This window comes from Anguilla anguilla, chromosome 9 (genome assembly GCF_013347855.1).
Source record: "Anguilla anguilla isolate fAngAng1 chromosome 9, fAngAng1.pri, whole genome shotgun sequence".
NCBI classification, from domain to species: Eukaryota; Metazoa; Chordata; class Actinopteri; order Anguilliformes; family Anguillidae; genus Anguilla; species Anguilla anguilla.
Genome location: NC_049209.1, coordinates 24,535,245 through 24,561,240, shown reverse-complemented (window position 1 = coordinate 24,561,240; position 25,996 = coordinate 24,535,245). Strand labels below are relative to the sequence as shown.

Sequence of the window (25,996 nt, the reverse complement as noted above, 5' to 3'; positions counted from 1 at the left end):
GTCATTTGAAAACTTCCTGCAGCCTGCACTTAGTACAGGGAACTGGAACAAGTTGGTTCAGTAGTGTTCCATTTCAAAGGCCCTAGTTTCTTTTTTTAATTGCTGGGGGAAAATAATGTTTTAACAGTATCACATTGGTATTCAGGTGGAACTGCATTTAGAAGCTCTAGTTCTTTTTTCCAAATCATTTATTTGAGTATCTCAAGTGTAACTCATTACCTATCATGAGGAATGTGCTGTACAGAACTGTACTGTCCAGAATTTGTGCAATTCATTTGTCTGTCCATCTCTCTGAGAGAAGGCCAGACTTGCACTGCAGTGGATTCGCTCATGTTTCACACTGTATCCCTACTCATAATAAATAGAAGCAGATATAAACCCTGATCATTTTTAAGCCTTCTTTGTCTCTTGTCTCTGCAAGTTTTGGTTGAACTAGAAACAGAACAATAAAACGAAGGTCTGAGATTCACTGAATCTTAGCTTTGTCCTTGAGAAGAACCATTTGCCTGATATTTCCTCAGTCGTGTTAACTGGCTTGATGGAGAACTGAATAGCTGCAGTCTGAATTCAGCTGAATTTGTCATCAATTATTGAATGGAGGTGTAGTGAATAGACTAACGAAAATAGATCTCAAACAATGTGAATTTGTGAGGAGAAGGTTAGAGGCTTGTGCCGAGCGGCACTGCCAGAGGAGCGCGCTGCCGTAGTCCCACAGGAGCCGCCTTCCCTGTGATGTGGAATGGCAGGGTACGGCACAGCCGCCTGACAGGTGAGAAAGCGAAGGATCTGTCAGCAAAGGTGAAACCACTTTTCACGCTGGGAGAAATGGGCCAAAATAACGATTCTATTCATAGTGCAGCAATTAACTACAGGAGAGTGGAGTGGCTGCTTGGAGATTGACAAATGGGAAAGGGGGGGGGGGGTGCTGAGACCCAAATTAATTGAACTTGGATGGAAGTTGGATGCAGGACAGATGAGACGGCGGGGAGGAGACGGGGTGGGAGGGAGGGGGTGGGGGTGTGTTTGACTGTGACAGCGTCTCATGCTGAATAAAATCTGATCTGAAAACAAGACAGGCGTGATGAGGGGCTGGCCTCTGCTTCATGTTACCGTGGGCCTCGCTGCTGTTAAAAATACCGAAACACCGGTGGGTACTGACAACGGACCATGAGCTAGAAATAGAATGAGAGTCAGAAGGGGGAGAGAGAGAAGAGAGAGAGAGAGAGAGAGTTTTCACCTACTCTGTGGAAACAGCTTGCTGGGTCTGTATTGCGGTTCTCTAGGCAGGTATGTATATCATTAGTGGCTCATCAAGTATCAGTGTCTCAGTAACTTGGAGTGTTACATTTGGGTAAGTTGTCTGTAGTGGAATGAGCAATTAAATATTGGGGTGGTTAGGGAATCCTGTTTGTATTGTATGTGTATTGAATAGAACAATTTGGGCCAAAGAAGCTTTACAGATATTTTAGCTGATAAACCTGTGGATGTCTCATCTTAAAAATAGGAAAGTGCTCAAAGCAAGTACTGCTGGTTTCAGAAAACTAAAAAATAAATGGACATACTGTACAGTAGATTGTCCACTTGCTTTTTAAGCCACTCTGGCTGCGTGTCTGCTAAATGAACGTAATGGAATAGGCATGCCTACAGGTGAGGCACAGAGCTGTGAACTCTGTGTGCACTGCATTCTGTAGCCGGGCAGATGAGTGCACACAGGAAGTGTGCGACGGGGATAATTGTACTGTGTGGGAGGGGTCTGGTTCCCTGAGAGCAGGCCTCTCTGTCAGCCAGCCAGACTGGCGGTTGTGTAATTGTGGGTGGGGACGGAGCGGAGCGAGATTTGGAGGCAGGCTGAGGAGCACGCGCCGCCGGGGCGCGGCCAGGCGCCCCTGCGCCACAATCCGCCCATTCACGGCCCCTCTCTCCAGCCGGCCCAGGAAGCTGTGACTCACTCGGACGGACCGCGGCCGAGACGGGGGAAGTGTGCGCGGCGAGTCCTCTCCTCCTGCGCTGGCAGGAACAGCGCTGCTGCTGCTGCTGCTCTGAGTGATTTCAGCAGCGTGCGAGAGCCGGGCCAGGCGTTGAGCGCCGTCTGCAGACTGCAGACCCAAAACACATTTAAAACACAGTGCGAAGATGGCTTAAGGTACGGGAATGAGTCTGAAAGAGCCAGTTAGCCATTAGCTCCATGTACACACAAACAGCATTGTTTCATAACATTAGCACTGTGGCCCTCTAATCAGGACCAGGCCTGTTGTCTTTACTGTCCCCAGGGGGTCTCCCTGTAAATGGGCCTCTGTGCAACGGCAGACTCTGCTCTTTTGTCTGTGAGCATTGTGTTACATGCTTGGTTTCCCGCAGCTAGCTGTGCGTTAAAACTTTCCCGTCTTCTGTTACAAGCACCGGGCCTGTCTATGTAGTTATGGAGGTTATCGTTATACCCCCACATACACCTACAACAGGCACCATAAACTGCACGCAGACATCAGGGAGCTGTCACAAGGCAACACTGGGGAGCCAAGGATTCTTACAGACTGACAGTCATCCTTTTTGATGCCACCTACTCAGCCTGAATTAACTTCCCGCTTGTTATTCAGGTTTATTTTTAGTGCCGCCTTGATATGTATTCATCCATGGTCCTCCCACCCCGAATCAAAGTCGATTGACTTTACCTTTATCATTGCGTTTTTTATTTTTATCAGCCCGCTGTTTGGTTCAGGAAAGCATCAGTGCTGTATTTGCTCTTTTTTTTATTTTAGCGACGTGCAGGACGTTTCAATTATTTAAATGTTATCGGAAGTGTGCTATTGCTGGAAAATGCTACAGCTTGCTTGTTGTACTGTGAGTAATGTTATGGGCTTTGTGAGTATTCATTACATAAAAATTTAAAGCCACTCCAGAGGTAGATGAATACATGCAAGTAAAACTCCATTCATCTAATCTTTATTTCCTTTTGTCGCGGGCAATGTCACTCAGAACTGCCCATTGTAGAATTGTTTTGTGTACTTATGGATGAAATTATTGAGCCTTTGCTGTTATTTGGACCATTTACAGAAGGATTGTCTAAATTATCTGTTGAACCATATAACAATTAGTCATATAAAATCAAACCCTCTGTGTGTTCCAGGTAACCAGATGCTGTCCATCCATACATGACCTTGAATTTTGACATAACCTACTGATCTGGTCTTTGCATTTCTGCAATTCTTTTAAAGGATTATTGCATTCCAGGAGAAAAAGAAAAACCTGCCCTGTGTTGTCATGCTTTCAGAATCAGTTTTTCGCACATATTTGACTGGAAGCTGGCAGCCTGCTGCCACTGGTTAAAGCAAAGGACTTTGCACCAGCTAAAAAAAAGAGTTCAAGCTCTAAATCTGCAGGGGTGCGTCTGGCGTATGGGTAATTAAATTGGATGTAATTACTCCTCAGTCAATGCGCACTGCCAGGAATGGAGCACTGAGGTCTGTTTGAAAGAACCCTAAGCACTGTCGTGCTCAGTAGGTAGTACTGGACCTAATTGCTGTATTTTCAGAAAATGGGCTTGTTTTTCTGAAGCTTTGTATGAGCTGTACTTTCCAGAAGGTAATGCCCGCTTGGATCTCTGCATACCACAAGACTTTTCATTTTAGTAGAGGATTAGAACTTACAGAGGGTAGAGGGGACTGGTGGGGACAAAGTTGTTTTTAAAATGATCTTTTCCTCCTTCAGTGACATGTAATGGGCCCATACAGGATGTTTTCTAGGTCTGTATGGTCCGCAGGAGCAGGGGATTCTTTGTTTAGCAGTTGTTAATAAATATTTGATGAATATGATCCTGAACAATATGCACTGTACAAGAAGCTGCTGCTCACACACCGCTTGTTTGGCATTCTCGAGAACATCCTTTAAAGGGTCTCTCAGGGGATGGTGAGTGTTTTGTGGACCATCTGTGGTTAATTCTGTTTTTTTGTGTGTCCTTGGACAGAGTCCTGTACGACAAGGCTGGTGAGGACCGCGATGTAGCCGATCAGGGACACGGGGCGGATACAGATCTGACCCTGGAGGAAGCTGCGGATGAACAGCGGCGCCGCCTGGCCCTGTCCCGTCCCCCAATCGTCACCTATGGGACATACCGAGGCTCCAGGGAGATCAGAAGGATGAGGAGGAGGAACGAGGTGCAGGTGGGCTCTCCCATTTCGGAGGGGGAGGAGCTTCAGCACAGCTTCGACAGCGCCGCTAGGCTCTCGCCCCCGGGAGAAGACGCTCGGGGAGCAGCCGTTTTGGAATGCGCTGGCTCTGAAGGAGAACAGCCTGGGACCTTGGCGGGGGATGCTGTCGCCGTGACTCCTGCCAGACCGGGGCCTGGCGGCGTTCCAGTAATGATGCCGTCGGAGGACGACGAGAGCCAAAGTGCCTTACTCCCAGAGCGGGAGACAGACCTGGCTCGCGCACCAGCCCAGGCCACAGATTCTTGTCCTGGGGGTGTTTCGGGAGTGCTCTCCATGTCTGCTGCTGAGAGGGACTCCTCTGATAAGCAAACCAGTCCTGCAGAGGAGGGTGGTAAAGCGGAGCGCTTGGAGGAGCAAACGTCACTGGAGACAGCTGAAGCCATCGCCAGGGAGATGAAACTGGCGACCGAGCGGGCAGAAACCCTATCTACGCGAGAGGGCTCGACGGGGTCACCTTCAAAGGCCAGTGATTCTGCCGCTCCATCTCATACCCATGGCAGCCAGTGCAACCTGAATCATATTTCACCGTCAGATACACAGGAGGATGAGGGCAGTGAAGTCTCTGTGCCAGCAGACCAGGGGTTGGATGCTCCAGAATCTTCCCTAACTGCTGGTAAAAGCTGGCTTTTTGCTCCCGAGACTGGTTTGATTGAGGAAGGGGAACCGGATGAGATGGCCTTGTGGTACGAGTCCAGGCAGATGGTCGATGACATTCTGAGAAATGCCCTCACGGCTCTCCAGAACATCGAAAGATGGGAACAGGAAAACAGGGACAAGGAGGCAGTTAGCCCCATTCCACTGGATGAACAAGACGAGGGCTCGCCTAAAACAGGGAAGCAACAGGAGGGAAGTTTGAGTGAACCTGCAGATGTCGGCCACTTGCCTGTCTTAGCGGAGCGGAATATGAATCCAAATGAAGCCCTGCTGGACAAGAGCAGGTCCACCCTGTCCTCGGGATCTGTCTCGGTCATTGGTTTAGACATGGACATCAGAAATAATTCCAGGCCTAACTCAGACTTGGGTTCTATGGGTGTTTCAAACAGCATTTCAGACCAGAGGCATGGAGAACATCGCCCTATAGATGGATTACAGGCCTCGCGTCCACCAGACCTCTGTGAATTTCATTCAGGTGACCACAATGGCTGTCACAGTGAGGCAGCTGATACACAGTCAAATTATAACGTCACGCCCGTCTTAATTATGAGGGAAGGTGACAAGGACATTAACGACCACAATAGCAATATCTCCCTAAATGAAAATAGTAAATCAGTTAGTTTGTGTGGAGGAAATCTGGAGGCAAATAATAAAGAGTTAGTTCAGGCATCAATCTATGTGTCAAAAATGCAAGAGTCTGTTTCAGGAAACACTAAGAGTGATCATTTACCGACAGCCAAAGCGTCAGTTGACAACAGTTTTATAGAGGCAATATCTACAGAAACCAGTGGAGAAGCAATAAATAAAGCTCTCCATTTAGCCAAAGACAGAACTGAAAGCAATAGCAGCATTCACAATTTAACCAGTAGTTATGAGGAAATTGTGCCAACTCAAAAACAGGTGAAAGTATGTGGTGACCTTGACATGTTAAATGTTACCCTTGAGAAATCTGTTCAACTCAATGGTGCAAAAGATGAAAGCTGTCTCTCCATGCAGCTTGCAAGAAACACAGAGGACATCATGACCTTTCAAAAGGAAGGACAAAGTGAAGACTCTGTTCAATCTTGTGAACTTGATACACAGAAATTTAAGAACATCGATGAGCTTCATATTCTGTCAACTGGATTGAAACCTTCTCAAAGCACGAAGGAAGCACCAATCAGAAACCCACCCACAAAGGGTGAGAAATTAACTGATCTTACAAACAAAAGCAGCGTCCTGCAGAACGAGATCCGCCAGATGGACCATAATGGAACAAAGTATTTGCAGGAATCGCGTGACGAGGAGGACCAAAACTTTGCTCTGGTGGAGAGTTATTTAGTCACTGTCGTCGAGGACAGGTCAGAACTGGGTGACGAAGAGGACACCTCGAATGTCGATCCGGCAAGCGGCGGCGCTGATGGTAAACAGGAAGCCCCAGAGGACCCTGCGAGGCGAGAGAGCCCCTCGAACCGTGCTGCGTGTGCCGATGACGAGGACCTACAGCAGTGGACTGCGGCAAAAGCCTATCGATGCCACGTCATTTCAGATGACGGCCAAGGCTCTGATGTGCAGGGAGAACTTGCAGGGTCGAGCATTTGTGATGTGAGCGGTAGGGCGTCCGGCTTGTTCGCCACAGGCAGGAAGGCGCATCTGGAACTTCCGTTCAACGCTAACTGGGGCGAGCTGTCGGGCCCCCACCTCCACAGGTTCCACGAGCTGGACTTCCACGAGTGTGAGGGTGGCTTCGCCATCATTAACGAGGAGGAGGAGGGCGATGCTGTGTTCGTGAACGACACTGGGGCGATGCTCAGCCCCTCGACGAGGCGGGGCAAGATCTACCCTTTCTCCCTTTCCCCTATTTTCGAGGAGGAGAGCGGCAGGGAGGACACGTGCTCGGAGGACCTCCCGGATCTGCCGGTGACGCAGGAGGACCTGAGGAGCGTGGAGCAGCAGGCCTCTTCTATCCTCTCCCTCCTGCAGTCCGTCAGTGAGCGCCTACAGTCAAGCGTCTTCAGTGACCCTTACCCGGACTCCTCCGACGAGCTTTCTCCCACACTCCGTCCACCCCCGTGGGGGTGCCTCTCGGACCACGTGGATGAGGACGTGTGTTCAACCAACAACGCCCTAAACGCACTGTCTCACACAGGACCTGACAAGTGGGGCGGGTCCCCGGACCGCCAGTACGTTAACAACGACGCCGGGTCCTCCAGCCAGGTGGATCGGCACTCTGGGGAAGTGCAGGTGGCTGTTCCAGCACCTCCTCAGAGAGAAAGCCTGATATCTGCTCCGCCGTGTGATTCCACAGCTGTCTCGAAGTCTCCGTTCTATGAGTATTTGAAGAATGCAAGGTGTCAGGTGACGAAACCTGACGTTGACAATAATCAGCCTCATTCTAAAAACAAACTGTGCCAAGGTGACAGAGTCTCATCAGCTCCAGTGCACCCGGTAAGACATAGTACAGCTATGGAATTACTTACAGAACAGTTTGACTGAAAACTGCAGTTCTGACACATTACCATTTTTTTGCAGATATTTATTGATAGAAGCTTTAAAAAAGTCATCTCAAGGCCTACAAAGGTAAGATTGTGTTTAATGGTATTTTCTTTGTAACTATTGTTGCACATATTGATACAACATTAGTTCCAGATTTATCATCAATATTATTGTCATTTACAAGTTGAGTATGTCACCAGATAGGATTGTGTTCCTGAACTGGACATGCAGTCTCTTCTTTTTGTAATGATACCTTGGGCTCATAAAATCTAGGGCAACTCTTCTCAGAGTTTAATCTCTGCAAAAGCCTTCCGTAGATGTAAATTAGATTTTCATTGCATGAAGGCCTTGTAATCATGACGGTGTCCTGTCTCCTTTAGAGGATTGCGGTTTCTGAATTGGTACATGTCAGGACACATTAATTCTCCATTTCTCAGATGAAATGAAAAGTTTGGGCCACTGTTGTTTCCCTGTCCCTGAAACTGAGGGTCAAATAAGGACCCGGGAACACGCAACACACTTGCTTTAACATTCCAATCGTAAATTTGCAGCACTGCAAAGCAAATGTGAGTGCAAACAAATGACTCCTATTTTGCATAAATAACTAGGCTTGGTTCTATGTACAATGCATTAAAGGAACAAACATAAAACCCATGCATGTTCAAAACAATCTAGGCTGGTCAATGAACAAAGAGCTGGCTTCTTGCGCTTTGCATGTATTCTGTTTCTCCACAATACCGCAAATGTCCTCCACATGAAACAACACTGCCTTTGCGATAGCAAACGGAAACCACCCTCCAGTCCCTCTGCCCCTGGACATACTCGCAAAGTATCCGGTTTCGACCTCCAACAAAAACAAGCGCAAAACTAGTTTGAAGAGGACCTTGTTTTGTTGAGGATTTGCGGGGAAAATGGCCCAGTTTAATAAGAGAAGAAACAGGGCTTAGTAATGACAGTTTGGGGGCTACTCTGTGGCTGGAACTGTGATTTTGAGCTCCGCTCCCCAGTCCCTCTTTTTCTCTGCTCACAGGTAAAGACTGGAGTGGAGACGACGGTGGGTTGCAGATCACTGTTGGTTCTGCCCACGTCTTGTGCCATGTTGAAGCCTTGCCTTGCAGCTTTCCTGCGCTTTCATCCCACCATCTCCCTCCCTCCCTCCCTCCCTTCTTCCCTGCCCCAACAACACCCTGTTCCTGCGCTCATCACTCGTTGTCCTTATAAGCTCTATAAATGTACCGCAGCTGGCAAGCGGCCCTTTCTTGTTCTTTATTCCCCTCATATTAACCCTGTACTGTATCTGGATTCCCTTTCCCTCTCCTGATATTTTATGGACCATAGTGGAACCAGTGATTGTTTACAGGATGTGGGGAGGGCGGCGGTCTTGCGGCTAAGCTGTTTAGCCTCGTGACTGCACGTGTTTTTTTCCCTCTTTAATGGCTTGAAACCTCATTGTCTATTCACACAGGTCATAATGCCAATGCTAATTTATGCTGTAAATGCTGTAGCTCTTTAGCAAGCGCACAGAACAGCACAATGCATTTTTAATGGCACTTATTAATGACATTTTAGTGTCACTTCGATGTGTCTTCTAATTGGTCCCTAATCTGTGTCACCCCCTTACAAGATGCATATCTACGAAGGTGTGACCTTCTCTGGGGAAAAGCGGGAGATCAACACGGACGTGGAAGATGCGACCGGGTTGGACTTCCCTCACGGGGCATCCATCCGAGTGCTGAGAGGATGGTGAGAGTCACACGCTTTTCTGTACTGCACTTCCAACAAGTGCTTTCAGCCCAGCCCCTCCATCACCCAGCACTGTCACAATCAAGACAAAGAAATCCGAAGCATCCCTGTCAGTTATTGGGTTAGCGGTCCATCTGGGAAAAGCACACCGTTTTCCGGTGTAGCGTCATCGGTTTTCTTAAATGCCATTTTGAGCTGGACACCGCGCCAGAGGTAATCCGAGAAGCTGTCTGATGGCACTTCCTGGCCAGCCAGCCCCTCTCCGCATCAGCATTACCAAAGGTTTCCCTTCAGTGATCTTCCTCCCGGCCGGTAAGTCGGTGCAGACCTCCCCAGATAGCAATGATGGCGATCGAGCAGCTCCTCCCCCTGCACTTAAAATGGTTTTCCTAGCTTCTCGGAAGGTTAGTCTCTCTGCTATTACCGTTAATGTGCCACGTTTTCCCCCCAAAGCCTGGTCTCTTTTGTGGGCACGTCCCATCTCTGAAATGTCCTTGTTCGATCGAGGAGAGCACGGGAGCCTTGCGTGCATGTCCCCAAAGCACTTCCCAGTTTGTAAGAAAACTGGCCAGCTTTCTGACATTCTTATGGGGAGTGACTGGACACGGCAGCTCTGAAGACTTTACCTTCTGCACGGTGCGCAGGTACACAGCACATGCTGGCAGAAAGTTATTAGTGTCTTGGTTGCAGCGTTGAGAGCATCAGCGCTAACTCTCCGCTGTGCAGCGTTTACTTAGATTTCTGTAAAATGTTACCTTTTACCTTCTGTAGAATGTTTAACAGGTTCCTTCTGTTGAACGCGTAGTGCTCGCGGCACTTTTTTCTCTTTTTGCCCGGCGGCTCACACAAAGGTTTAGAGTCGCTCCATTTAGCGTCTCGTATTGCGCGATGTGTTTTTGGTCTTACGCAAGGCTTCATGCCTAATGGATGCCTACCTTCCATTTGTGCCTTCAGGCTTGGGCCCCAGAGCCCCGCTCCGGCTGCATTATTTACAGCCTGCTTCCTTTTAGGCCCGGGCCTCTCCCTGCATTAAAAACTGCTCAAAGAGCAAACGAGGCCCCCTGGACCCGTGCGAGCGGGATCGGGGATCGGAGATCGCGATGCGGAAAAGTCACGTTGCCTCTTTGCTTTTCGTCGCTGCCGCCCGTCTGCAGTGTTCCCGGGACGGGATAGTCTGACGGTTCATTTCGTCGTTGAGTTCTGGTGCAGCGCCTCCACAGACCCCCTTCAGCCCCGCCGTCAAGCTGTTGTCCTGAATGAAATGAATTGCTGTCATTATTTTTGGAATGCTTTCTCGTCAGTTACATAACCAGTAAACCCAGACCGCTTGATGCGGTGGTCTTTCTGATGTGTTATTTCCGGGCAGGTCCTAATATTAGATCGATCCCGTCGCAATCAGGGCTGAAGTAAGGCGGGTGCGAGAGCAGATAGGGAGCCTTTTAAAAGGTGGCTCGCAGCCGGAGCCCACAGACAGCCTCCTGCCGCTTCAGAGGAGCTCTCCGCGGGAGCCCATCCATCCTCTTTCAGAAGGAGACTAATGATGGACACGGTGAGAGTCCCTGAAAAACGGCTGCTTTTAGGAGCGAGGGCCACACCCGCTGGCAGCCCAGAAGAGTGTTTGCGCAGCGTCTCTGTTGCTGGTGTACACAGAGCAGGCGTCCGGTAATGTTGGTGTTTGCTCATGCTTGGGAACCTTCTCCCCCTCAGATGAAGGGGGCTTCGTTCCTGAGCCGCTCGCATATTAAACCCCTCGGAGGACAGAGCGCTCTTTTATTTGAGTGTGTTTAGCTCGCCCCCTCCTGTCCTCAGTGTCTATTTGCTGCTCGTAAATGGTTACGAGTTAAGCGGTTTCATATTTTAACCGGAAATGTGAGCAGGAGAGGGACGATGCCATTGATGTCCATTTATTTGATCACCGTTACCTGGAGGTTTCTTTCGGTAACCGGGGCCATTGATTTGATGACTGCCGGCCCTCTTTGTTCCCCGCTGCCCGCAGCCTGTGTTGTGGGGAGGGTGGGGATGTGGGTGGGAGAGGGCGTGGCCTGGTCTCCATGGCATTTGTGCTGGTCTTTTTGTTTGTGTGCCGTTGAAGGACAGTGTCTGCCAGTGGCCGTGGGAGCTATGCAGCGTAACGAGGATGTGGGGACTCTGCTTGTGTCTCGCAGCTGGCTCCTGTACCAGGACCCGGGGTTCAGGGGGCCGTGCGTGGTCCTGGAGGAGGGGGAGAAGGTCCTTTCGCCGGACGGAGGCGTTTCCTGGCTGGGAGGGAGCCCCAGTGCTGTCACGATTGGATCGATCAAAAGAGCAGTGAAGGTATGTATCCAGTCTCCACGGGTAATGGTTGATTTCCTCAAATCTGAATCACACAAAGCTAATTACATTACAGAGCCTCCCCTGTTAATTATGGGTCATGCTGGATTAATGCTCAAGTCCTTTTTATGCTTATAAACTGTGTCTTAGTCGGTATTCTTGTATTGTTGGTGAAACATGGCTTCTGTGGGCAAGTACTGAAATTCTGTCAGGTGGGATGAGTGGTCTGCCATGATTAGACGTGCAGCAGAAACATAGCCATAGCTGAGACGGTCGCTGCCGTTATGTCAGGGGTGTGTATGGGCAGGCGCACGCCAAGCCACTGAAGTCTTTCCAAAGCCCTGAAGGAAGTGTTTCTCTCCTTCAGGATGACAGCACTCCGGAGATCCTGGTCCGAACGTGGGAAACTGGGGAGAGCCTCAGCACTGCGGTGGACGACCTGGGAACGCGTGGATCCGTCCGCCTCTCTTCCCTCTCTGTCAAGTCTGGATGGTAAGAGAATCAGGAGAAAGACACTGCCAGAGAGCCTGTGTCTATCGCCAAATATGACAGATAGACAGGCAGATAGAATTTTCATTTGTATTTTAACATACTCACACACGCGCACACACACACACACACACACACAGAGACAAAGCATCTCAATAATGAGACCAAGGGCTTATTTTGTTTAGCAGATTTGCAGCCTGACCTCGTATTACATGTCTGATGTGGGTAGGGGTGGGAAAATAAAATAAACCAAAGCAGAACGAATGGCCTTGGCTCCTGCTCGGGTGACATTTATGGTAATCACTCCCCTCCCCCCCTCACACATATATCAAGGTCACCTGGGAAGAAGTTCATTATTTTACTAATTGTTCACTTGAAAACAACCGATGCACATTTATTCTGAGTCACTGTTCCTGGTCCTGGTGTGCCCCGGCCGGGAGCTGCCGTTTCCTGCCTGGCTGCTAACGTGCGTTGGCATGGCGCAAGCGCCTAGTGCAGGAATGCTGGTGGGAGGAGCCTAGCGAGGCAGTCCTGCGTCACTCCCTGCCCACTCCCTTGCCCTTGGTACAAAAGCATTGTATTGTGCTTCCCTGCTGACTCACTGAGTAAAGAAGCCACCTCGGCAGTAGGCTCCAAATATAGAGCCTGTCCTGCCCCTCTGACTGATCATAAGCTTTTTATAGAAGTGGTTAAAACTGACTTCCAGGCCGCTGAGGAGCTGCAGGTCTATAATATGCACGGAAGTGCGTATTTGCTTTGCAGTATTTGCATGAAGAAAAATGATGCTGTATTTGTCTGAGGAAAAATAAATGCATCAGTGCCACTTGATTTGGTGTCATAAATCACTTTCATATTTTGCAATGGATTTTCTCCAGGGTGAATAGAATATGCTTTTAAAATCTGCAGCCAAGTGTTTAAAAACTAGTTGTACATGGAACCGACTGTCTGAGGTGGAAGCTGCAAATGGAGCTTTAAGATCTTTTTCTGAATTTGAATGCTGGTGTGTTGCCTCTCAACCCGGATTGGCACCTTTGCGTGAAATTCCACACCCTACGGACTTGCTTACAAAACATGTCCATCCTTCAGATAGACCGTGAAAAAGCCTCTATGTTGCTTGCTCTATGCTTTCATAATAGAATCTTTTTTTTTTTTTTTACTAGTTTTACTAGTTTCCAGAATTTAGTTGCATCTATTCTTATTCAGTCGTTTTATCAAGGCTAGGAAGGTTAGGTTTTCATTTTGGTGGTTTCATTGTATGAAATCATCAAAAAAATGATAACAACATTTATTCAAAACCCTTTCTTCTCTCCTCTCATGTTATCAGTATAATTGTGGTCATGGCAACCACTGTGGTTGTCTTTCCTGTTTTTGTCTTGGTTGGTTTTGGAAACTGACTTAATGTAAAAAATATTCATAGAACTACTTGTAATGACCCATCATTTTACTTTCTGGGTTCCAGTGGCTTACAAGGTTTGATTCAAATTAAGTTTAAATTTGATACTGGAGACATACCTCATCATTTTGTTTTAGCCAGTAGGAGTTAGTCTTGATTTTGGTCCAATTTAAGTGCTTATTTTAGATTGATGCTTTAAAAAATCTGGTCACAGATGCCTCAGGTTTTGAACGGTGGTTTTATATTTTGCAAACCTGGACCTTGAACTTCAGAAAATAACGCAAATGAGAATGCATCAGTTTGTCCAGCTGTGGTTCTGCATGAGAAATTGATGAATTTGTTAATGAATTTAAGAAGTATTTGAATGGCATTGACTGTTGTTTGTTCGCGCATGCTGCCTACTCGCAGCCTGCTGACGTGCAGTATGTCTTATCCCACAGCTGGGTGGCGTACGAATGCACTGGCTTCAGTGGGAACCACACCGTGCTGGAAGCAGGAGGCTGCATCTCGCCCGCTCCGCACGGACAGCCGCTCTCCTGCGTGAGGTCACTGCGGCCCCTGAGGATGGTGAGCGAGCGCCCTGTCCGCACGCGGTAGCACACACACACACACACACACACACACACACAGAGGGCTAGCATTGCTACGGGGGGTCAAGGTGCAGTACGTACAGGGCTTCCCCCAACACTGTGACCATAAATGCAGCTACTGTGACAGAGCAGTTCTCAGTCCAGGCTCTTTTTCCCTTTAGAAATACGTGAGGGTGAATGTGCTATAATCATTCATTATAAATCAGTTGACATTATGTGATCATTTTTCTGGGTGTGGATTGATGTGTGTTCTGGCGGTGGGTTGATGTGTGGTGGGGGGTTTAGGACCTTGGTCTTTGGCAGATTTACAGTGGCCGATGTGAATTGTGTGGGGGCTCCTCCTCTCTGTGGGCTCTGGGCTGATTAAAGCAGTGGTTTGTGGTCTCAGCAGCTGAAACAGGCCTGATCTGATCTGTATTTCCCCCCCCCCCCCCCAGGGTGGGCTGAAAGTACGGAGGCCGTTGGACCCCAAGGTAAGCACATGCCACCTGCGGTCGATAGCACGGCGGTTTCTCAAACGGCTGGAATCCGTGGCGGGAGAGCTGTGATGGATGGGCGGAGTTTAATGAGATCTGCCCCCCCCCACCCCCCTCCCCCTCCAGATGGTGGTGTATGAGCAGCCGTGCTTTGGCGGGCAGAGCAGAGAGATCCTGGGCAACACGCCGCGCCTGGGGGCCGATCCGGGCCCACCGGGGGCCGATCCGGGCCCGCCAGGGGCCTCCTCGCTAAGGGTCGTGGGCGGAGTGTGAGTCTTCCCGCCTTCCTCCTCTTGCACCGCAGCCGGGGGTGACCGGCGTACACCCACTCAGTTCAATTTCCCTTTTCACTCGAGGCTCTGCCCTCGCTGTTAAACTGAGGGACTCGTTGTCAGTTTCGTCGACACGGCGACTGTGTGTGTAAACGGGCCCTCGAGGTGCACTGCGTGCGGAATTCTTAAAGGCGTGTCTGTGTTTTCAGGTGCAGCCGCACACAAATCCGTTTCACTGGCTCACGGCCGTGTCATTGCTCTGGAATGTTACTCTAGCCTGTGACACTCCGAAAAATATAACAAATAAATGAAAACAATAAAAGCAATAAAACAAATCACCTCCCTCTGCAAACAAGAGCCAAGTGTGACAGGAACTGTTTTTGTGTGTGCATGCGTGCATGTGCATGTGCCAGCCAGGGAGTTTTACTGTGCCACTGTTGCCCTAGGCATGCCCTTGGTGGGTTCAGCCCCGGATCTCTGTAAAGCTGCTTTGTGACAATGCCCTTTGTAAAAAGGGCGATGCTAATAAAAATTTAATTGAAGTGGTGCAAGTTGTCAAGCAAGAGGCCACATGCATGCTGGGTATTGCTCTAATCTCTGCCTGTAATTGCTTAACAGCCCCATTAACTCCACACAATGTAAATATGAATGCCAGCAATAACTCTAAGCTGAGGATTATTTGTGTCATATTCACGAGAAATAGGTTATGAATGTTTACTTTGGGTAATACTTTTTTCATAAGTTTTGGTAACCCAATTTGATTATGACACCAAATCCTGAATGAAACGACTCAAGTTATTGAACTTCCATGTCTTTGGGTGCCTCCTCCGCAGCCGAGCTGCTGTCATTGGTGGAAACGTTATCGTTAGCAGTGAATCAGCGGTATGTGTTCGCGTGTGACCTGTGACCCGTTGTGTTTGACAGTTGGGTGGGCTACTCCGGCGAAAGCTACCGAGGGCGGCAGTATTTGCTGGAGGAGGGCGAACACCCGGAATGTCTGGAGCCGGGCGGGTCGGATCAGGCGCTCCTCTCCTTCCGTTTCCTCCAGGCGGTGAGTACCCTGGCGTGGGCGCGCTCGGCCGTCAAAGGCAGCCTTGTGCTCCAGTCGCTGTCAGGACGTGCGCCGCCTGCGCCTGCCGAGCCAGCAGCGGAGGGCCTGAGGGGGAAAAGTGTGGATGACGGAGTGCGTGCGCTTGAGTGGGTGAAGGAAACGAATGCGACTTGGCCAGAGAAGCCTGTGTAAGATAGGGGCACATACAGTGTTTATGTATCGGTTACGGATGATACGTATTGTCAGGGGTGGACAAATGAGAAACGTGGTCCTCTGGGCTGCCAAATGGCAAAACCTGGTGGTCCAGCCCTAGTTTTGATGGTGTAGGGGTGAGCCCCACGGTCTTGGATCCGATCTGGTACCGACTGTGGCTGGTAGCTCCATAGGGTGATGTACAATTGGCAGTTGCATCGCTCAGGGTATTAGCGGGTGCAGTGGGTTGGGTGTCAGCTTTTCATTGCTATCTAGCAACACGTGCTGGTCAATCGGCTGCCAGTAGACTGCATGTTAAAGCTGCACGCAAAAGGTCTTCCTCCGACTCCATTCTATGTACGCGTAGCTGTAGTCTGGTGTGAAAAGATACAGCTAGTGACACCACATGTATCAGAGGCTAACTATGGTAGTCTAGACTCTCCTGACAGTGAGGTTTGCATGAGAATGCGACATGCTCAGCCCTAAATTGGGTGACAAATTTATATTTTTAAATGAATCTTGAAAAGGTATTAGACAGCCATTCACATTGTCAAGAAAACATCGTCACAGTCGTCTGTCTCTGCACTGTTCTCCATACGTAATTGGGCTAATGAGAAGTCAGATGGCCTAAACATTCCTTAGCAAGTATTGGTATCATCTTAAGTTAATGTGTGTGGTGAGGCTACTGGAAGCTGCTTGACAAGTTTGATAGATGTTATCAAGAAAAGTAAGGGCTTTGAGAATGACCTTAGTAACATTTAATTTGGTTTCTAAAAATGTGAGTGTGCATGTGAATGCAGGTGTGTGTGTGTGTGTGTGTGCGCGCGCGTGCGTGCGTGTGCATTTGTGTTTGTGTGCATGCTGCTGCACATGTTGGTGTGTGCATGCATGCGTGCCTATTTGTACATTGTGTGTCTGTGTGTTTTTTGGGACTGAAGCGAGCCAGCCAGGCTTTCATCAGCCAGTGCTGTGACCCAGTTTGCTAACAGCAGGCGCGCTCAAATGAGCTGCATTTTGATAAACCCTGAATATGATGAGCCAAGCCTCCCGTAGCTTCCAGGAGGTCCAGAAGGAAGCGCAGTAGGAGGAGTCGCTTGTTGAATGAAGGAGCTGCTGGCTGCAGCATTGGCTCTCACTCCGGAAGCTAAGACCTCCGGTCTTATTGTCTTATAATGGGATTAATTGGACAGCGATAATTGTGTTATTCCCATCTGGCTTCCTACAATACCTTATTATTGCGTTCCTCTCCCTGGCAGCCTACCGCAGTTGGCTGTGTTTATCCGGCCTGGTCAGAAGTGGCGCCAGTAGCCATTCCATTCTGACAATTCAGTCTGATCTAAGTTATCAGTTTGAATCCACAGGGAAAGATAATACCGTGACTAGTTTAGACATTCAGAATCCGAGATGATAGGAAAATATATGGGTTAAGGGTAAAAGACTGAAGCAGGAGATTTTGTGAGATTTAGGCTATCCCTATTTTTGTAACAGACAAAAAAATCTTCATGCTAAATAAAAGGGAGACTGTCCTTGGTTAATGACATTGTACTGTGCACTAATGCAACAATTAGTGCAAATTTAGATGCTAAAAATGGTGCTGGAAGCTGTTCCTATGGAGAGTGTTTTACAGCCAGTTCTGTCCTGTGCTTGCGTACAGGATTTCATAGAGCCCTCGATCTCCCTGCGCAGTGGCCTGGACTCGCCGCAGGCCACACAGACGGATATAGTAGATCTGGACGTCCCGGATCTGGAGCAGGCTGGATCAGCGGGGAGAACAGACTGCATCTGTGTGAACAGCGGAGTGTGAGTGTGGCGTCGGAGGCTGATAGGATGCGGTTCGCTTGCTACTCCTTCGGGCTGCCCTCACCCTCTGCCTTCAGAGAGCGCAGCTTTTCACACTTCCATCTGTTTCTGAACGTAACTATCATTCTCAAAGCTTGAGAACTTTGTGGCACCTCAATAGTGTTTACAGAGTTTTTGGATTCTTACGAGCAAAAGCGACTGAACTTCTGGCAGTTTGCTAGCAGCCATGTTTCCGTGTTTGCAAGCATTTCAGCAGAGCAGGTAAATAGACGAGGGAAAAAAAACCTTGTGCCGTCCAAACCCTGCATTCTAAGGTTTTGATGTCTTTAAGAGCAGTGGGGAGCATCATACGGGCTTTTGAGAGGGGCCGTTTCTCATTTAGCAGGGCAGTGCGCAGCTAAACGAGTGTGTCTGGGCCTCCCGTCTTGCAGGTGGGTGGCATACAGCGAGCGGTCCTTCTGTGGAAAGCAGTGTGTCCTGGAAAAAGGCGTATACGAGGGCGATCTGGACTGGGGCGGCACTACCGGCAGCCCGGCATCCATCAGGGCCGTCCGTATGGTGAGTTTTGGCAGAGGCAGTGACTGCAGTTGATGATGTAATGTTTTTTTTATGTTTTAACCTGTGCATAATAAATAAATGCATAAATAAATAAGTAAATAGCTGCTGGGTAGTGACATGGAACTCCGCTCAGCCAATGGTATGCAAAGGAAGTGACGTGTGGGAGGAGTCTAGGTCAGGAAAAAGGCTGTAACCAGGGAAGGACTGTGACAAGAGCTGGATTGATATCAGTGTCAGCCTTTTGTATTTATTTATATTAGCCTGTTCATGGCTGCCTTTCAGAATAAATATTTATACAAGCGGCCACATTTCTTTGTTCCCACAGCTCTGCATTTGCAGTAGCTTGGGTCAGTTTATCACAAGAAATTTCTTCTTACTTTAATGTGACATTTCATTGTTTTTTGTTGTGTCACTGCAGGAACGTTCTGGTGGGGAAGAGCCTAAATATTTGGTACGTAATGTTTTTTTTTTGTGGGGTTTCAAGAATGAGAAAACCAAACTGCTGAATTTGTAATGTCAGGGCATTTTTCAACTGGTTAGCTCTTAGAGTGGCATTAAGCTATTGGACACGTCAAAGTATAGACCAATGTGCTGCACAACCAAGCTTTGCTTGCACTGTTCCTTGGCATGAAAGCTGCTTCTCTACGTGCAGCTCCGGGCCTACAGCCAACCCCACTACCAGGGAGAAAGCCAGGAGTATGACGGAGAGGCACCCAACTGCACCTCCAGCCTTCCCATGTCCTTCAGGGTGATCTGGGGAAAGTAGGTCCTCCACATTATTCAGGGACTCATGTGTTTGTATTAACAGGCAGTGTCGACTTGGCAATTTCTTGTCAAAAAAAAGCCTGGGTTGCTCTCTGCTTCTGTCTGGCTTGGTGTAGGTTTCTGGAAAGTTCCTGACTGTGACTGTTTTGTATGTTTGTCCAGCTGGCTGCTGTTCGATGAGGAGGGCTGCACTGGAAATCAGTTTGTGCTGGGAGAGGGCCTTTACCCTGACCTCATTTCCTGTGGCTGTGTGGCAACATCCGTCAAGTCTCTGAAGCCCATTCCATATGTAAGCCGAGCTTCCAGCTGAACAAGCTGCTTTTCAACTGCACGTCCTGAGAAACAATAACGCACAATCACTCTAAAGAGGAAAAGGAAACTTGCTTTTTGTTTTAAGCTAAACAACCTTACCACACTGCAGCTTCATTTTAATTCATTTTGATCCTTCCACCAAGTTGACCCACCCAACCTGTTCCTGCAGAGTTTCTCAGATCCATCGATCAGCCTCTATTCCTTGGATTCATTTGAAGGCCTGGAGACCGTTGTCTTGACACCTAGCGACTCCATGAACAACTTCTTCACTCAGTCGCTCAGAGTCTACAGTGGGCTGTGAGTCATTGGTGATCCCTAATCTGTTTGTCTGGTTGACACCTTAATCCAAATCAACACGTATATGCATTTATTTCAATTCAGTTATTTAATTTTTTCTCACCACTGGGTGGAGTTTTCTTTTCTAGTGATTCTTTTTTTTGTAGAGGGGGGTTCAGGTGTGGTCTTTCCTAATTGTCCTATTATCCTTTTTTCCTGTACGGTGTCTTTGTGACAGTGTCTCTGAAAAGTGCTGTATAAATAAAACCGTTGAATTTAACGGAATTACACTGGCTTTAAAAATAACTCGCACCCCTGTGGCCCTCCAGGTGGGTTGCGTACGAGTACAGCCACTTTAAGGGACGTCAGATGCTCTTACAGCCTGGAGATTTCCCTGCCTGGGGTGATCACAGTGGCTGGGACACCGTTGGCTCCTTGTATCCCCTGAAACAGGTAAGGCTTGGACTCAGAGTACAGCTGCCGCTCTGCAGTCAGAGCAGAGTATAGCCTCAAGTTTTAGATTTGTACTCAAACAATCCACATGTGGTTAAAGGGCGCACGCTCAACTTTTATTTAAGGGTATTTTATACACTTTGGTTTCTCTGTATACATATACATATAATACATTTCTAAAATTATGTGGACACCTGAACATCACACCCATGTGTGCTTCTCATTCCAAAACCATGGGCATTAATACAGAGTTGGACCCTCCTTTGCTGCTATAACAGCCTCCACTCTTCTTTCCACTAGATTTTGGAACATGGCTGCAGGGTTTTGCTTCCATTCAGCCACAAGCGCATTAGTGAGGTGTGGCACTGTTGGGCATAAGGCCTGGCTCACAATCGACATTCCAGTTCATCCCAAAGGTGTTTGATGGGGTAGAGGTCAGGGCTCTGTGCAGGCCAGTTCTCCAAATTCAGCAAACCCTTTCTTTATGGCCCTCGCTTTGTGCACAAGGACACTGTCATTCTGAAACAGAAAAGGGCCTTCCCCAAACTGTTGCCACAAAGTTGGAGGTGTACAATTCTCCAGAATGTGATTGTAGGCTGTTACATTAGGATTTCCCTGAAACTGGGGCCTAGACCAAACCATGAAAAACAGCCCCAAACCATTATTCCTCCTCCACTAAACTTCAGTTGGCACTATTTGGGCCAGTACAGTTGTCACTTTACATTCCACCAAACACAGATTCATCTGTCGGACTATCAGATAGTGAAGTGTGATTCATCACTCCAGAGAACACGTTTCCACTGCTCTAGAGTCCAATGGTGGTGTGCTTTACACCGCTTCAGCTGATGCTTGCCATTGCATATGGTGATCTTATGCTTGTGTGTGGCTGCTTGGCCATGGAAACCCATTTAATGGAGCTCTTGAGGAACAGTTCTTATGCCAATGTGGTTTCCAGAGGTAGTTTGGAACTCAGCAGTGAGTGTTGCAACAGAGGACAGATGATTTTTGTGCTACACGCTTCAGCACTAAGCGGTCCTGTTCTGTGAGCTTATGTGGCCTACCGCTTCGTGGCTGAGCAGTTGTTGCTCCTTTACGTTTCCACTTCACGCACTTACAGGTGACTGGGGCAGCTCTAGCAGGACAGAAATTTGATTAACTTACTTGCTGGAAAGGTGGCATCCTATGACAGTGCCACGTTGGAAGTCACTGAGCTCTTCAGTCGACCCATTCCACTGGCAATGTTTGTCTATGGAGATTGTATGGCTGTATGCTTGATTTTGTGCACCTGTTAGCAATAGGTGTGGCTGAAATAGCCGAAAACCACTAATTAGGAGGGGTGTATTACATGGCCAAAAGTATGTGGACAACCATTGTAATTAGTGGGTTTGGCTATTTCAGCCACACCCATTGCTAACAAAATCTGAAAACTGTTACATTCCCCTATTTTAACTCAAATATTTACCATTATGATTTACCACACTACTTTTATTAGCTTTTTCATTTTCCCATAGTACATAGTGCAGTACACACAATAAACAGGACATTACACCCGGCGTTCCTTGTTAAACTTGTCCCCAGAATGTCTTCACGCAGCTGTGTGAACGAAGAGTCTGAGCCGAGCTCCGTAGCCGGCTAGCGTTATCGTTTTACAGGCTTCTCACTCCGCCGCCTGTGCTAGAAACAGCCTCACCTGGGGAGATTAGCGGAAACAAGCCGGGCGCTCAATTACCGCTAGCTCTTTATTCTCCGCTCCGTGTTGACTTGGCTGCCGTCGTTAGCCGAAAAGAGCAGGCTTTATTTCACGCGCGCGTGTGGGTCTTTCAATCCAGAGCAGAAATCATCGCCGCCTTATCTGTCTCTCCCAGGTCTGGACGCCGACCGCGAGGCAGAGACGGTGTTTGTTATTTCGGCTTGTATCTCGCGGAGCGAGGCGTGCCTGCGACTTTGAGCAGGGGACTGGATGAACCTGATAAAACCAGAGTTCCTAGAAAGATATTTATACTCGTTGGAAGACAAAATAAATTTGGGCTAGCAGCGACTCGCATTTTTTGGAGCCAGTTCAGATTTTTTCTTTCTTCAGTCAAATACAGTTGCTGCCCAAACAAGGTCACGGTGATTTGCATTCGCTTTGAATTTAAGATTTTCCACTGCATGTAGTGTTTTAAACGTGGCCTGCTTAACTCATAAACATGCCAAATCCAGTTCTGATGATTTTGTATTCATGTTAATTCATGTGTAATTTGAGTATATATGTAGGGAAAGAGGAATATATAATTATGCATGTGTACACCTACAGCATGCACATGTAAAATGTATGAACATCATCAGTGCAGTAAATATGCTTTGTGTCTCCTCAGCCCAAGGTGTACATCCAGGTGAGAAACCGGGCTCTGGGCTCCTTGCTGACGGCTGAGATTTTAAAGGACGATGTACCGCCTGCCAAGGTGTCTCTGAGCCCCGCCCGTGGCCTGGACAGCCAGTGTTGGGTCTTCTGTGGGGGCCTCCTGAAATGCAAGGTGAGGCTCCTTGTACTGGATTTGAGAAGGTTGGGGTGTGGTGGCATCTGTCTGTGTGAATGAACCCACAGACACCAGTACATATCTGCAAAAACTCAACCCATCCAAATTAGTTTTGTGTATTATTTTAAGCTGACATCTGTACTCAGACATGTATAACTGCAAAGAATGCTTTGTCTCGTCCCTAAAATAGAGCAGCATGATTTGCTTCTGTCTGAAGTGCACAACAGAAAATTCAAAGCTGTGTTGTTTCTTAGCTGTGTGTGCGTCTGTGTGCCTGGGACCTGAATTTAACTTCAAAATTCAAATGTGTAATACAGGAATGTATGCAGGTAGAATATTGCTTTGTTGTTAACACACTTCAGTACAGCTGAAGTGCTTCAAGATTACTGTTAGTGTGACAGACTCGATTTCAAACAGAAATCCTTATAAAGATGTAAGCACAGGGGTGTGTGAGCTGTGATTGTGCTCTGCTCCTGCAGGCCAGCAAGGCGTGTCTGTCGTTAATCGGAGGGAAGGCCGTGTCGGGGGCCTGTGTGGCCCTGTGGGCCGAGCACGGGCGCACCCACCAGAAATGGAGCCTGAACGAGAACGGGACAATCTCCTCTCACCTCAACCACACACTCGTGCTGGACATCAAAGGTGAGCCCTCCACTGTTCTCACCAGCCCTCATCGCACGAAAGCAGCTGGCTTAGCACACAGGTGCATGCCATTGTAGTACTACAGTACTTAGCGACGTGCCAGACTGAAATCAGGTCAGTTTTATAGAGTTAATGTAGTGTTATCGATAATGCTTATCAAATTAAATAAAAATGCATCAATGGAGTTTGAAATATAAAGTTCCTCAGACATGTTCTGGTTATGGTCATTTCACACAAACTGTAGGGGCTCTTTACTGTTGGTATATTACATTGCTACTGACACATTAACCAATGATTTCTCCATGAAATAATGCGAAAGACATTACATTTATTTGGCAGACGCTTTTATCCTAAGCGACGTACAATAAGTGCATACTGAAGGTTATTGGAAAAACTACAACATACAGGTCCGATAAGGTACAATACTCACTATGAAACAGTTATCCATAGCCATGAACATCAAGTCAGGTTCACACAGTAAGACATTGAGACATTTCCGACTTTTGACATTGGTAATAGTATTAAACCAGGACCTGGAATTTAACCAGGATTGTCCTTCTTTGAAGGAGTGAAAACTGCATATTGACGTATAACTTAAACGGGGCGGGGACTTGTGTGTTGTGTTTGTGTTCTTAGGTGGGACTGGCTTCGACAAGGAGCGCTTGGTTGCCAATGAATTTACAGGGGATCTGGGCACACAGTACTGGGACATTGAGATGGTTTAGAGCCCTGCACCAAGGAGCTGAGGTGGCACAAACAAGCAGGAGGGACCAACCTGAGGAGGCAGATGGGGGGCCTCAGCGGACAGCTGGGTCCCCAAGGGTCCACAGTGACTGGGCCGCGTAGCGCCACGGGGATCTGCAAAACTGCCGGGGCGGCAGAAGTGTTCGCCCGCGCTCACGGTTCGAGAGGAAGCTGTGGCTTTGTCGTTAAATTGCTTATCTCTCCTCTGTTTATAATCTCAGGTTTCGGAAACCTTATGGACACATAAGATAAAAGAGATAAAGTCAATGGTTCCAAATTCGAAACAAAACAAAAACGTATATTCTACCGAGTTAATGAGGTCACTGTGCCACCCATATCTGATCCTGACAGAGACAGAGAAAGTGGAGAGCCAAAGCAAATCTGAGTGCCAGCACACTCAACTGCAGGATATATATAATGGTAATCTCACGTATTTATCACCAGTACCTTTAAAAATAATGCCATCTCATCCTCTCACCTTTCCAATTGAGGTAAATAACAGTTTTAAGCATTGCTTATTTTCATTCTTTCCGTTATATTTACAGAAGCAAATTTGCACTACCAAGAACCGCGATGTTCACTTGAAAGGGTGGCTGCCATAGTAAGTCTGCAGTATCTATCTGACCGTGTCTAGATTCAGCTGTCCACTGCAGTGGCGATTCTGAATAAATACCGCAGTATTCTATAGCTCTCAAGCATACGCAGGATGTTGCTTCAATTAGCGGTGGCTATCTTCAGAAGCACCTAATAGACCATGTCAAATTACTCAAGTTATTTCTCCCTGGGTAATGGTGTGTACAATAGTGTGAGTTTTTCAAGGGAAAAAGGTCATTTCACTGGATAAGAAACGCTAATGTTCAGGAATATAGATGTATGGGGAATATTTTGGAACAACGGATGTCTGTAGATTTTAAATGGTTAATGTACAGTAAGCAGAAACTGTGGATATGTAATTAAGAGCACTGTTTTTAAGATTATTATATTAAAGAGTAAATATTGTTTTGGAAATAAGTGTGATTGACAACACTATGACTCAGTGCTTTGGAGGACACCACTATGACTGTCAGTGTTAACAATGCTATTATGTAGATAGCCAAACGAAACACTGTATGTGTGTACACTGAATGCAGGCATACATCAAAATGAGACATACTTGCATAACAACATGCGTGTTTTCAGATATAAATATGTGAGATAAATAAAGTTAGTTAATACCATAATGAAATCTTTATGAAATTCCTTGCGCTGGTCATCCATAGCCTTACTGAAAACCTGGTACTGGTCCACCTCTGCTCAGCACCCCCCCGCCCCACCACACCCCCCAAATACAACCGAGCATCAAAAAAAAATGTAACATACACCTGGTCAGGCAAAAAGACAAACTATGACGCACTGAATTGTCACTGCACTGATTGAAAAGATCAAAAATACGTGCATTCAGAGCAGAGGGATCCATAAAAGTAAAGCTTGTATCTGTCACAGACCCAGACATGCATGGGTGTAAGCTGCAGCGTTGCCTCGTGTGAGAGCGACACAAGCTGCACATCTGTGATTTCTGCTTAGCCGCAGGCTCCAGATTCTGTGTCCTGTGTGTGAGTCTGTCTCGGAGCCGGGAAAGGCACGCGGCCGTTCACCGGTCTCCCGAGCCCCGGACGCCGTCCGCATCACCCCGCATCGTCGCTCACGTTTACTGCGGCCAGCCCGGGATGTAACTGCCGCATTCCAACCCAGCTATAAAGCTAATGTTTTATGGTGGCATGAGGGTGTGTGGTTTGTCTTGCTGGAAAGTGGTCTTATGAAAAGCCCATGAGAAGGACAGCGGGATAGGCTCCAGATATTCAACAATGTATCATTGTTTAATTCGACAAGGTTGCCACCAATCACCACGTGGAGTTTTGCTTGACCATCTAGACTGACCATCACCACACCTGGACCCTCCTATTGATTGATCTCCCATTATTGTTATGCATGTTAACATCATGGTTGTGGATGTCTCCAAAAACTCTTTCTACATATCAGGTTTTACTATTCTATTAAAAATATGCTCTATGCATTAAACACACACGCAACTACTAACTCA

The 25,996-nt window shown here is 47.7% G+C and overlaps 1 protein-coding gene across 2 annotated transcripts in view; it reads left to right on the top strand.

The window, feature by feature from the left end:
* Positions 1–25,136, top strand: part of LOC118235497 — a 39,624-nt gene extending 14,488 nt beyond the window's left edge. Inside the window, exons 1-20 of one of the 2 annotated variants that reach the window (XM_035432910.1) lie at positions 1,169–1,287; positions 3,962–7,286; positions 7,371–7,418; positions 8,959–9,077; positions 11,243–11,390; positions 11,755–11,879; positions 13,710–13,836; positions 14,297–14,332; positions 14,462–14,604; positions 15,532–15,658; positions 17,505–17,650; positions 18,082–18,208; positions 18,627–18,659; positions 18,861–18,970; positions 19,136–19,262; positions 19,455–19,582; positions 19,891–20,014; positions 22,372–22,530; positions 23,013–23,172; positions 23,809–25,136. In XM_035432910.1, the coding sequence (XP_035288801.1) occupies positions 1,184–1,287; positions 3,962–7,286; positions 7,371–7,418; positions 8,959–9,077; positions 11,243–11,390; positions 11,755–11,879; positions 13,710–13,836; positions 14,297–14,332; positions 14,462–14,604; positions 15,532–15,658; positions 17,505–17,650; positions 18,082–18,208; positions 18,627–18,659; positions 18,861–18,970; positions 19,136–19,262; positions 19,455–19,582; positions 19,891–20,014; positions 22,372–22,530; positions 23,013–23,172; positions 23,809–23,897 (5,505 nt within the window). In that variant the 5' untranslated portion in view covers positions 1,169–1,183 and the 3' untranslated portion in view covers positions 23,898–25,136. Of the gene's footprint in view, positions 1–1,168; positions 1,288–3,961; positions 7,287–7,370; positions 7,419–8,958; positions 9,078–11,242; positions 11,391–11,754; positions 11,880–13,709; positions 13,837–14,296; positions 14,333–14,461; positions 14,605–15,531; positions 15,659–17,504; positions 17,651–18,081; positions 18,209–18,626; positions 18,660–18,860; positions 18,971–19,135; positions 19,263–19,454; positions 19,583–19,890; positions 20,015–22,371; positions 22,531–23,012; positions 23,173–23,808 lie in introns of those variants that run through there. The other variant, XM_035432909.1, reaches the window with a different exon arrangement.
* Positions 25,137–25,996: the final 860 nt, after the last annotated feature.